A 13,379-nucleotide genomic window follows, 5' to 3' on the forward strand; every position below is an offset into this window, starting at 1 on the left:
GCCCTCTTATCACGGGGATTTTGTGAGCTTAGTTCTTACATGAACACAAGACTCATAAGCTTGTTAAATATTTACATTCCCTGCCTGAAAGCAAGTTGATTATTCTGAAAACATTGTTGCTGTAGCAGTATATTGGATTCACATGAGCAGAACTGAGGATTTGTTGATGGAGTTATGAGTACTACATATCTGTATATTTGCTGCAGCTACAGAAATGTTACCTGAAGAGTCCCTTCATGATAAAAACAGATCAAGGACTATTCCTTCTCTTGGTATTGTCTCACTCCTTAATTTAGGTAACTCTAGAATCATCAAATGTGCACAAATAGACATCATTATTGGTAGAAAATTTCAAATTACAATTTGCTAAGTCTTTAGCCAATTACAAAGGATCTGATGTAATTCCCAGTGCACAGCTGAGATTTTCAGCACTGTATTACCGTTATTATTAATAATTTAAGTGCCTTCAGAGTGGTTGGTACTATATAAAACATAAAGGAAGTCACAGTCTCTGCCCAAAAGAGTTTATAAATTCTACGATGAAATATATTCAGAATATGCTATTATTATTCGCAGGCCACATACAATCTACAGATCCATATTAAACTATGTAAAGTTCACACTTAAGCTATCAAAAGCAAAGAAATCCCATCCTATCATCTTGTAATAAATACCTTGGTATTACAACACATACGGAACTGTAGGTACTGACTGTTTTGGCGCCTCTGGCAATAAATTCCTTCTCACAATGAGTTGGAAAAGGGCAAAATTCTAATCTGAACTATGAATTAGGATAGGGTCAGCTCTTCAACTGATATAAATTGTATAACTCCATGAACTTCAGTGGAGTTATTTTGATTTACTTTAGCTGAGGATCTGGTCCATTTTCTTTATTATGTGGACAGAGGATTTGTTGTTGTTGGCTGTGTCTTAATTTTCTTTCAGAGGGAGAATTTTAGTTTTTAATGGTTAAATTGTTGAATAGTTCTCCCAGTCTCTGTTTAGCTGTAACCAAACTCCTTCTCCAGCTACGTATTGTGTTAGAGGCTGTAAGAAAACACCTTGTACCTGAACCTTTCCAAACAACACAAGTAATTCAAGAGTATTTTGAGATTCTCATATCTTGACATACAGTGAAAAAACTTGTTTTGTTAAATAACAAAAAATCAAAAGCAGACTGCACCGTCATTACATCATGCCAGCCTGGTTTTGCCATAGGCTGCTACCTACAGTACACTAGTCTTGGACTTTTCATTGATGAAACACTATAATAAAATACAGAGGAAAATCACACAAACAGTGAAGTGAGAGCTATGTTATACAAAGAAAAGGTATAAAGAAATGCTTCTCTCACTGATGTCAATGGCAAAACTCCCATAGATTTATGTGCAAACAGGATTTGCCCGAGGATTAGTAACTCCAATGCTTTTTCAGTGCTTTAATCAAATCTTCTGGGACTATGCCATGACAGCTTTTATATTGCTCTTGTGGATTAAGTTATTATTGAGAGGTTCTAGCTTCTCATTATAAACTCAATTTTCAGAACTTCATCAAAACATTCAACCTGAAATTGCATGTACTGCATGAGGGTACTAGTTGATGTCTGCTACAGACCACCAGATTACACCAGGAAAAGGATGATCATCTCTTTACACACCTACCTATGATGTAAAAGAAACAAATAGGGGATTTCAGTTTGAGTGACATGCTGGAGGTCTCATGTTGCCCGTACTAAAATATCCTTGGAATTTCTAAACATTACAGATGACAATTTCCTAACTCAAACAGTGTTGCAGCCAACACAGGAATTCGATGTTAGACCTTGTCCTAACAGATAAAGAGGAACCGATGACAGAATTAAAAGTTAATGCTAGTTTAGGTACAAGTGATCATGCCTTGATCAGATTTATAATCTGCAAGCAGAATAAAGTCCAGACCAGTAATATATATACTTGTACTTTAATAGATTCAATTTCACAAAGCTGAAAACAATTATAAAACCAATCAGCTGGGAGGAAGAACTTAATCAGAAAGGAACACCTTACTAGATGTCTAAAATGTCACAATCCCATATCTGAGGAAGAAGACTGTGCTGGTTAAAAAACCAAAACCAAAACTTGTTTATAGGGGAAGTGAAGGCAGCTGTAAAAAAATAAATAAATAACACAACAAACGGAAGAAAGAGGAAGCTGATAGTAATGGATATAAATCAGAAGGTAAGAATTGTAGAAAATTAATAATGGAAGACAAGGGACACAAGGAGAAATCTAGGGCAAGCAGACTTCAGGACAATAAGAAGGATATTTAAAAATATACCAGAAACAAATATATTTCTGACAATGGTACTGGTCCATTACCAGATGGAAAGGGTAGAATTATCAGTAATAATGCAAAAAAAGCAGAAGTTCAATAAACAACTATACCTACAAACTGGAATGTGCACTTCTCTCCTTTAGCTAATAAGCAGAATTGGTTTTAAGAGTATACTGTGTTGACAACTAACTCCCATAATTTTAACACGAGTCTTTTGATTTTGGGTTTATTTTTAAGGCCCCAACTTCTGGAATAAAGAGATGGCAAAAGAATCTCAGCTTTCATTAAAAAAAAAAAAAAGTTTCTAGCCCTCATTGTTAAGGAGAAAAGCTTTAGAATGCAACCTAAGGGCAAAGAAAGCAGAACACAAACAAAATGAACCCAAAATGTATTATTTTTAAAAATCTCATGATTTTTTGTGCCTGGATTAATGATGTTTTAATGCATGAGGTTGGCAATACTGGCTGAAAATGTTGAGATATACAGTAGAACTTCAGAGTTCCAAACACTTTGGGAATGAAGGTTGTCTGTAACTCTGAAATGTTCATAACTCTGAACAAAACATTATGGTGGTTCTTTCAGAAGTTTACCGCTGAACATTGACTTAATATAGCTTTGAAACTTTACCATGCAGGAAAAAAATACTGCTTTTAACCATCTTAATTTAAATGAAACAAGCACAGAAACAGCTTCCTTCCCTTGTCAAATCTTTTTTTTTTTAAACTTTCCCTTTATTTTTTAGTAGTTTATGTTTAACACAGTACTGCTCTATATCCTGCATTTGCTTTTTTTGTGTGTGTATCTCTGCTGCTGCCTGATTGCGTACTTCCAGTTCCAAATGAGGTACATGGTTGACTGGTCAGTCCAGGCCATGGTAAGAGCTGCTCAGGGATCCCAAGCCACTGTGGGGATCCCCGAAGTCTCAGACCCTCTGCGGGCTCTTATCACAGTCCAGCTTTGGCCTGGTTTGGCAAGAGGGCAGGGCCTCAGGGGGAAGAGGAGGAGCAGGGGTGGGGCCTCTGGGGAAGAGGAGCTGCAGGGGTGGGGCCCTTGGGGGGAATGCTCCTGCATGTTTCCCGCTTTTGCCTTTTGAAAAGGTGGTCACCCTACCAGCACTGTTTTAGATAAAATATAAAGCAGATTTATTAACTATAGAAAGATAGATTTTAAGTGATTATAAGTAGCAAGAGTAGAGATCAAAGTTGGTTACGTACGAAATAAAAATAAATTCACAGTCTGAGTTCTATAAACTAAACAGGATTTGAATCAAGCAGTGTCTCACCCTGACAGATGGTACAAACAGATCAGATCCTCAACACACAGGCTAGAACTCTCTCTTGGCCTGGGACCACCCTCCCCCAGTTCCAACTCTTTGGACTCCAGATGTGTTTCCAAGTATTGAGTTGTGGGGGTGTGAGGCCAAGCAATGATGTCACGGTCTCTCTTTTGATACCTTCTCGCTGCTGCTCTGACATGCGGGTCAGGCAGCCCCTGTTGGGCAGGCAGTCTCCATTTGCCTATATGCTCCCTGTGAGAAGTCTTTGGGACAGAATCATAGAATATCAGGGTTGGAAGGGACCTCAGGAGGTCATCTAGTCCAGCACCCTGCTCAAAGCAGGCCCAATCCCCAATTTTTGCCCTGGATCCCTAAATGGCCCCCTCAAGGATTGAACTCACAACCCCTGGGTTTAGCAGGCCACTGGGCAAACCACTGAGCCATCCATCCCTCCCTCCCCCCATTGGGAGAGGGGATTCCCTTTTAATGGGCCACCAGCATATTTGGCTGGTCCCTTTTTGCAGCTGAGAGGCTGGTGGTGGGCATCCCCCAACCCCACAAGATATTTCCCTCACTCAGATGGCAATTCCTCCACAGACAAGGGAAGTAGGTGCAATCCCACAGCAGATTATCGTGCAAGGGATCAAGACTTTTCAAAGGAGGCCTCAGGAGGCACTGTGGGCGGGCTGCGCTGCCTGCTGGGCTCCGGGGACAGGGAGGCGGGTGCACAGCATGGCTGCACCCTGGGAGAGGCTCCTGGCCTGTCACCGCCAGGGCAGTCCGAAGCAGGGCCAGGCCAGCCTAACGGGCTCCTCTGTTGCCATGGTGACTGGCTCCCTCCCTGGACGTTACCCTGAAAAACATTTTTCTCATCTCACGTGATAAAAACACGTCCCCACGTGATGGGGTACAGCTATCTGTCAATTACAACCAAGTTGTCCAATCAGCATCGCCATCCTCTGTTGTCGTCCCGCCTCGCCTTCGAAGTACTTCACCCAATCAGGAGGCTGGTGGAGGCATATACCTTTCCGCGGTTTGACAGCGAGGGGGCTTATCTGAAAGCACCGTTGATTGACTCCTGCAGCTACCAATCGTTGTCCGGTCAGGCAGCTCGGAGTCCCACCGCTTATATCCACGGGCCAATCAGCGGTCGGATCTCTCCCAGCACTGCGGTAATATGGCTCCTGAGTGAGCGGTCCCGGCTCGGTGCTGCTACCGCCATTAACCCCTTGGTGCTCGTTTGCGGTGGAGGGGCCGCGGGGCCGATGCGCAGGCGCCTCCCGCGCTCCCGGGCCGCCGCCCTCCCGTGAGGATGAGCTCGGCCGTCGGCCCCGCCGCGCTACCCGCGGGCTCCAGCAGCCGGGCCCTGCATGTGGAGCTGCCCTCGCAGCAGGTAGCCGGGGGCGGGGTGGGCGCGGGGCCTCCGGGAAGGGCCTGGGAGTGGTAACGGGGGTGGTAGTGGTAGGAGGGTCTCTGGGGCGAGCGGTTGGAGAAGAGAGGGGACTGTTGTTGGGGGGGCGGGGGCTGCGCCGGGGGGGGGCGCTAGGGGTAGGTGGGGGGGGCGGGGACTGCGCCGGGGGGGGGCGCTAGGGGTAGGTGGGGGGGGCGGGGACTGCGCCGGGGGGGGCGCTAGGGGTAGGTGGGGGGGGCGGGGACTGCGCCGGGGGGGGGCGCTAGGGGTAGGTGGGGGGGGGCGGGGACTGCGCCGGGGGGGGCGCTAGGGGTAGGTGGGGGGGGCGGGGACTGCGCCGGGGGGGGCGCTAGGGGTAGGTGGAGGGGGGCGGGGACTGCGCCGGGGGGGGCGCTAGGGGTAGGTGGGGGGGGGCGGGGACTGCGCCGGGGGGGGCGCTAGGGGTAGGTGGGGGGGGGCGGGGACTGCGCCGGGGGGGGCGCTAGGGGTAGGTGGGGGGGGGCGGGGACTGCGCCGGGGGGGGGCGCTAGGGGTAGGTGGGGGGGGCGGGGACTGCGCCGGGGGGGGGCGCTAGGGGTAGGTGGGGGGGGGCGGGGACTGCGCCGGGGGGGGCGCTAGGGGTAGGTGGGGGGGGGCGGGGACTGCGCCGGGGGGGGGCGCTAGGGGTAGGTGGGGGGGGCGGGGACTGCGCCGGGGGGGGGCGCTAGGGGTAGGTGGGGGGGGCGGGGACTGCGCCGGGGGGGGCGCTAGGGGTAGGTGGGGGGGGGCGGGGACTGCGCCGGGGGGGGGCTCTAGGGGTAGGTGGGGGGGGGCGGGGACTGCGCCGGGGGGGGGCGCTAGGGGTAGGTGGGGGGGGGCGGGGACTGCGCCGGGGGGGGGCGCTAGGGGTAGGTGGGGGGGGGCGGGGACTGCGCCGGGGGGGGGCGCTAGGGGTAGGTGGGGGGGGCGGGGACTGCGCCGGGGGGGGCGCTAGGGGTAGGTGGGGGGGGCGGGGACTGCGCCGGGGGGGGGCGCTAGGGGTAGGTGGGGGGGGGCGGGGACTGCGCCGGGGGGGGGCGCTAGGGGTAGGTGGGGGGGGGCGGGGACTGCGCCGGGGGGGGGCGCTAGGGGTAGGTGGGGGGGGGCGGGGACTGCGCCGGGGGGGGGGCGCTAGGGGTAGGTGGGGGGGGCGGGGACTGCGCCGGGGGGGGGGCGCTAGGGGTAGGTGGGGGGGGGCGGGGACTGCGCCGGGGGGGGGCGCTAGGGGTAGGTGGGGGGGGGCGGGGACTGCGCCGGGGGGGGCGCTAGGGGTAGGTGGGGGGGGCGGGGACTGCGCCGGGGGGGGCGCTAGGGGTAGGTGGGGGGGGGCGGGGACTGCGCCGGGGGGGGGCGCTAGGGGTAGGTGGGGGGGGCGGGGACTGCGCCGGGGGGGGGCGCTAGGGGTAGGTGGGGGGGCGGGGACTGCGCCGGGGGGGGCGCTAGGGGTAGGTGGGGGGGCGGGGACTGCGCCGGGGGGGGGCGCTAGGGTGGGCATTCGCCAAAGTATTGGTAAGCAGGATAAATGCTGGAGAGGCAGCTATGGGGGAAAGTCCTTGGGATATGTGGGGTGGGGGAAGAAAAGGGGAATCTGTGGAGCATTGAGAGGAGCGGGGCAGATTCATTGGGCTTCATAGGTGGCAACATGGAAACAGTTGTTTTTTTTGAAGGCGTGTGTGGCATTGCAGTATCTAGCAATCTTTTCTGTTTCCCAGACCCCCAAGTTAAGTTGTTTTACGCTTTTTTGCAGTGATTGGACAAATATTATTGTTTTAATGGAGTCAGGGAAAGAAAAAAAATCTTTCTGGAGTGTCTGTCAGTAAAAATGGTTCCATTATTGCTGTTTAAAAAACTGATGAGACTCTGCCCACCTCCTACTCTCTCTTTCTGATTACCCCATCTTTCTTGTTTGTTTTGGCTGTTGGCTCACTGGGTGAGCCTTTTAATCTTGGAGAGTGTGTTTAAAACAAGGTTAAGTAAGTAACCCAATTTCTTCTGTTATAATCGTATAAAGGTTTAGCAGTGTGTATTTAACAAAGCTCGTGCTTTTCTCTCATGAATACAGATTCTTGTAGCTCATTTATTTAAGAATAACTCAAGGCCTGGTCCACACTTAAAAAAATTAGATCCACCTAGATACGTCATTCAGGGCTGTGAAAAGCTTCACGTGCTGAGCACTGTAGTTAAGTCAGCATAACCCCTGGTTTAGATGTAGCTAGGCTGAAGGAAGAAGTCTTCTGTTGACCTAACTAGTGCCTCTTAGGGCATGTCTGCACTTACCGGGGTAGATTTAGCGAGTCTAGTGAAGACCCGCTAAATCGGCCACAGCTCTCTCTCCTGTCAACTCCAGCATGCCACCGGAACGAGAAGTGTAAGGTAAGTCGACAGGAGAATTTTTCCCATCGACCCAGCACGGTGTAGACACCGCAGTAAGTTGTTCTAAGCTACATTGGCTCCAGCTATGTTATTCACATAGCTGGAGTTGCCTGATTTAGGTCTACTTAACCCCATAGTGTAGACCTGCCCCCAGAGAGGTAGATTAACAACAACAATGGGGAAAACCCCTTCTGTTGCCTGAGGAAGTGTTTATGCTACAGTGACATAGCTGCAGTGGCTGTACTGTGGACATACCCAGTGGCTCAGAATGTGAATTGGAGTAGTATAATGTTAGAAGTCAAACTTCAAAACTCTTACCTTTATCAGTGTGTATAATTCGTGACTGAGATTATCCTTTTCTGTTTTTTTTTTCTTTGAAGCCCTATCAAATAAGACTTTAATCTGCATCCTCAGAAATGGGTTTGTTACTTTTTGCTCCAGTTGTAACTGACAGCTAAAGAACAGAAGGAAGCTGCATTTCTTAGTTCTATGTGCCTGTAGATAAGTACCTAAGCATGATTCGGAGAACATCAATAGACATCAAAATCAGCTGAAGAGAAAACTAGCTCCATTGTAAAACCGCTCCCTGCCAAAAGATCTGGAAGAGACCTAATAAAAAGAGATTGATGCTCACATTTTTGGAGGGTCCACTTGTGTGATGGTGGTTAATATTAGAAGGGTTAAAGTAGCATCTATGAGCCTGCGGGCCTGTTGTGCTAGGCATTATACAAACGCATAAAAGCCATGGTCTGAAGAGCCTACATTCTAAACACACAGGAATTCTGTGACAGAGCTTGGAATTGAAGCCAAGGCTCTTGAATACTAGTCCAGTGTCTTAACCTTAAGACCAGACTTCCATCTCCACCATAGTATCTGGCCTTGATGCCCATGGTTTAGACTGAGGTGTAAAATGTTTTTCATTTTACGCCTTCAGGGCAATAACACCCTGCAAATGTCTACTTCCTTTCCTCCTTAAAAAATGCTAATAATCATAGTAGGCAACAATGGTGAAACTTTTGAGCCTGTACTGGGTTTTTGGCACATAGGTGAAGGAGCAGTCAATTTTGTTTTTATTGTATAGCTGAAATTTAAATCTAGGCAAAAATACAAATAGATACTTATATTTTTAAATGCTTTTCATTTCTCTATTAATGAGAAATAATATGAAAGTCATTCTGACTTAATAGCTGTATCTTATTCTAATGTTTGTATAACTTTAAAAATCTGAGTGCAATCCCACATGACTCAGGCTGATTTTCTACTGCTAGCACAGAGCACATATGTACACTTACTGATTCATGTACCAGTACTTGGTGCCTTATTAGAACAGTCGGGGCCACCCTGGAACTGTGCAAACAAGAGAAATGGTGACCTGAGTTCAAAGCTATTTATCCCAGGAAAGAAAAAAAATGCTTAAATTGTAGCATATACCAAATATTGTATATGCATGTGTAGTGTTTGCACTGTTTGAGGATGTAATTAGCCTACAATTCTGTCAAAATGTTAGCGTCTCTTCTTTGGCTAAAGAACAGGATCAATGAACCTAAAAACTGTTGAAACTGACATACTTCCTCATCTGAAAAATTACTTTTTGAAATAAAATAGTCCATTGAGTTGTCTTCATTCTAGTGGCTGAATGCTTCATCATGCATGGAGCAGCTAACCGGGGTCAAGAGGACCATAAGGTATCTTTCTAGCCTTGGTATGTAACCACATAAAACAAGTTTTCTAGTCCTTATTCCTTCCTTCAGACAGCCTATGACAGACTTCTAGGCTTGCAGTTACGGAAGGATCTGAACAAAAATGCAGTCTTAACATTGGGAGCCAGTCATGCTTCAGTAAAGTGATTTGTTGAAAGTTGCTGTACTAATTACTGATTCTTGATCAAATGGAAAGTAATGTGTAGTTATTTAGAGAGAGGAATGCCCCTTTTCATGGTTTCATGTAGCCTGTGGCCCATTTCTGCTTGTGTTGAAATTGCTAAGAATTCTGCTATTGATTTCAGTATGAGGTGGTTTGGAGATCTTAATGAACTGTGGTGGGGATGATGATTGAAGGCCCTCAAGTTTTGTCTAATCAATTTTCTTGTTATGTAAACCACTGCATTAACACTCAGCTTGTAATAAATGTCTCATTAATATATATATGTGAGATGCAGTCAACTTAAATATCACACTTTTTTTGAATTTTGAGTAACCGCTTACTGTAATTTCCTCTAGTTTTTCATCTTTACATTATGCATTGATGTATTCACTGTAGTTCATTTTCTGTTTGTGTGAGTCTTTCTAAAAATTTTCTCTGCCCCATCTATGAGAGAGGAGGAAAATGTGACTGTAAAACCACAGAAATTGGCAGGGGGACTTGAGAACTTTTGTTTTTGTTTGTTTGTACTACTTAGAAGCTCCAGTCAGATAGATGTAACTTAGGTTAGTGCATAGAGTTACTCTAGCTTGTTCTGGGGACCATTGATTAAAGATTGATGTCCCTCTAATTCTATAGTTGTCCCATGATCATTTTTAGAGACTTGCATTGAACTCTGAAACCAACCACAATAAATGATCTTCAGGAGGGTTGGGGTAAAGAGTATATTCTTAGATTACAACATACATATTAAGCAGTATCCTGAAGTTCTTGCCGGGGATTGGGGCTCTCTGTCTCCTCTTTGAATAGTGAATTTCTGGTGAGTAGGAGATCTGAATCCTTCTGCTGTTTTACAAAAAATCTTAATGTCCATAAAAGCACGGCTCCTGTCTGCTCTGAAGTTTTATGTGAAAGACCCCAACACAGTAAGCTACATATTATGTAATCTGCCTCTTAGGAATGAGGGATGAATTGATCCTTTTGGGATTCAGCTCTCATTCCAAGGTGTCTGAGTATATTAAATTTGAAGTTTATACTACTAAACCATTCCCCTGGATCTTGGGTTCAAACAAACCTTAACAAATTAACATAACTTTTATAAAGTTATGGCTGGAATTCCAGTCCATTGAGTCTATTTTGCTGAGCTGTGGGTTCCCTTAGCGGCCCCATAAATCCAAATACTTGGCTAGATTTCTGGACTCTAATAATAAAATACTAAAATGCAATCCCTCACCTGAAGGGCATACAGTCTGAAGTCAGACATGACTTAAATGGATATAAGAACAAATAATGTTTTAGCAAGGGTTAATTCCCCACTGTCTCTTAAGGCATATACATAACTTTTCTCTTCTTGTAAGCAGTGTGACAGAATTGAGATTTTTAGCATGGATATGAAGAGATGTTGCTGGCTTGGTGTATGTCCCTTCTGCTTGAAACAAAAACACAATCTGGAGATGGGAGTGGAAGCAACTTTTGTCCAAATTTGAGAACAAGTTTGTGTGAGCCACTAGTTTTATTAACTACAAAGGAATGGCAAAGAGACTTTCTGTTATGGTATATAATTTTATTAATCTGTAGTAAAAAATGGAGTAATGTTTTTAAACTTTCCTACTAGTTATAGGACACTGATAGCTTTTGTATAAAAGAGGAAGTGAAGTGTTAAACAACACTAGAGGAGAAAAATGAATGGCTGAAAGGAGACAGGAAATTTAGCATTTAATTGGGGTTTTCACCTTTTTTGGGCTTGGAATAATTATTTCAGTAAGGGGTTTGATTTTTCCCTTCCTCCCCCAATAGTTGTAGTGGTAAAATCCCTAGTATGGACACAGTTGTACCATTAAAGGTGCCTTATGTTGGTACTTCCCTTCCTGTTGGGAAGAGCTATACTAGTATAAGGCACCTTTATAACAGTAGAACTGCATCCACACTAGGACGTATATCTCTAATTATAGCTAAAGCAGTACAACTTCATATATAGACAAGGCTTTAAAACTGTTACAATTTGGGACTAGATTCTTGCTGTATACACAGTGCAGTTTTCAACTTTGTTATTCTTCTACTCCCCCAGTCTATTCCTAAGGAGGGTATAGATTGTATGCTTAGCATTGAAATATGATACGTAGCTTAGTGCTAACTGCTAGTATCTTCTAATGATACAAGTTGTTTGATATCTTGATGCTTTCATAGAGTTGCACGCAAGCTTTTTTAAATTACAAGCTAATTATAGTCCATATATTCGCTACTAAGGACAAAACTAGGTGATAAACTCCTGTCGGGTCGTCTTTGTCTGCTCTACCCTTGCTTTGTGTCATGACAGCATTTTATCTTTATTTACAAATTTTATTAGTAATAACTAGGCATGCGCACCCTTTAAAAGCATATATAATGTAGTGCATGCAGTCTGTTTGTGTGAAATCAGGTGGCTCTTACTAAGACTGAAACTGCCTTGTTTTGAGCTGGTGATGCAAGCTTGGTATCACAATTAAGTGCATCTATTTACACTTTAAAAGTCTTCCATCTGAGGATCTTAAAGTGCTTTACAGGCATTCATAAACCTGTCAACACCACCCTGTGAGGTAAAGGAATATTACAGGTTGGCTGTGGAGGAGACAAACTTACACACAGAGATGAACTGACTTTCTCAAGCTTGTGGCAGAGTAGGGACTGGAACCAAGGGTCTTCAGTTTGGTCCCATTTCCTAACCACTAGTATCCTTGCCCCATTGTAGCATTGAACCAAGTTCCTCCTTGCCCCATTGTAGCATTGAACCAAGTTCCTTCTTTGGGACTTCATCTTGTAAAAGGTAAGCCTTTTATATAGGTAAAATAAAAGGAAATTCTTTAGAGAGCTTGTTTAAAATACTTTTAAGTTTTCCTTGTTGTGGAACTAGAGAGATAAGTATGCATATCTTTCCTATTTTCATAAGATATGGAGGGCAAAATTGATCTGGCTGAGAGCAGGGTTGGGGGCAGATACTATTTAACTTATGGTTGCATTCTTCAGATATCTGTTGTATGTTGGTCAGTTTCTTATCTATAACTTCTCATGTAGAATTGTTTTGGGTCCTTATCATTGCAGTGACTACATGATAAATATAACTGTTGGAGTGATATGAGGAAGGAAGTCAATTGTTTGCTTTAAGTTTCTTTAATTTCTTGTTAGTAGTTTTCTGAGCATTTGCTCTTTTCCTTTCCACTCCCAGCTCATGTAGAGAATGTAATGTTTTATATTTTGAGCCTCTAACTTGTTACATCTAACCCATTAATTTGGGTCTTTAGGATAATAAAGTCAATGGTATTCACTGCCCATGATATCTGAAGATCTCCCTATTTCATTTTAACTGTTTCACATGCTACTATTTGCACAAAATTTAGCCTATTCTATGTGAATGGAATTTCTATGGGTCAGTCAGATTTACTGGATTGATATAAGTATTAATAATGTGGATGGTGTATGTAAACTGATGGGGTAGAGGGAAATGCAAATATATGGTCTGGGATCATATCAACAGCTAGATGTGAATTTTAGTTTTGGTCTTGTCTGACTCACTGGTTCTGCACTCTGTTAAAAGGTAGTGTGTGGATTTGTAAGTCATAATTTCTTCTTTGTTTCACATAATTATTTGCTATTGGTGAGCAATTACCAACTGCAGTGATCAGAGTTTTGAGACAGAAAACTGTCACTTTTTTTCCAAGCATAAAACTGAAATTGTGAATTAAAGTATTTCCCAAGGAAAGACCCTGGGGGACAACAGAGTTTGTGTACCTTTTGAGGGGAAGGGAGGATGGTATATTAAAAAGGCCAAAGCAAAAAAAAAAAGTGTTGTAATGACTGCCTGTGAGGAGGCAACTAGTCCTGTTTGGCTTTGAAAATCAGTGTTGCAGTTCTCCATTAGGATTTACATCATCTGCTATAGACCAAGATGGTTGGTGGTTCTGACGTTAACAAATAGACTTTATTTGCCTCTTCACAAATCCCAGTTTTAGCTAATGAAGCATTCTTCCAGATCCCAAACATACACAATTATTCTCGAAGAACCCACTTCCAAATGGGCCATCTCAAATACTGAGGTCCTTCTTACCCAAGGGGAGTTCATTTCTCCTTCCCCTTATCTGAGTTTTGTTAGAT

At 45.0% G+C, this 13,379-nt stretch overlaps 1 protein-coding gene across 1 annotated transcript in view; it reads left to right on the forward strand.

Moving 5' to 3' along the window:
* The first annotated feature begins 4,735 nt into the window (after window positions 1-4,735).
* The window catches only part of UVRAG (UV radiation resistance associated), a 164,277-nt gene continuing 155,633 nt past the window's right edge, over window positions 4,736-13,379 (forward strand). The window contains exon 1 of the mRNA XM_084646724.1: window positions 4,736-4,982. Coding sequence (XP_084502850.1) covers window positions 4,902-4,982 — 81 coding nt within the window. The 5' untranslated portion in view covers window positions 4,736-4,901. The remainder of the gene's footprint in view (window positions 4,983-13,379) is intronic.

This window comes from Lepidochelys olivacea (genome assembly GCF_965140295.1).
Source record: "Lepidochelys olivacea isolate rLepOli2 genome assembly, chromosome: 1".
In the NCBI taxonomy this organism is placed as follows: domain Eukaryota; kingdom Metazoa; phylum Chordata; order Testudines; family Cheloniidae; genus Lepidochelys; species Lepidochelys olivacea.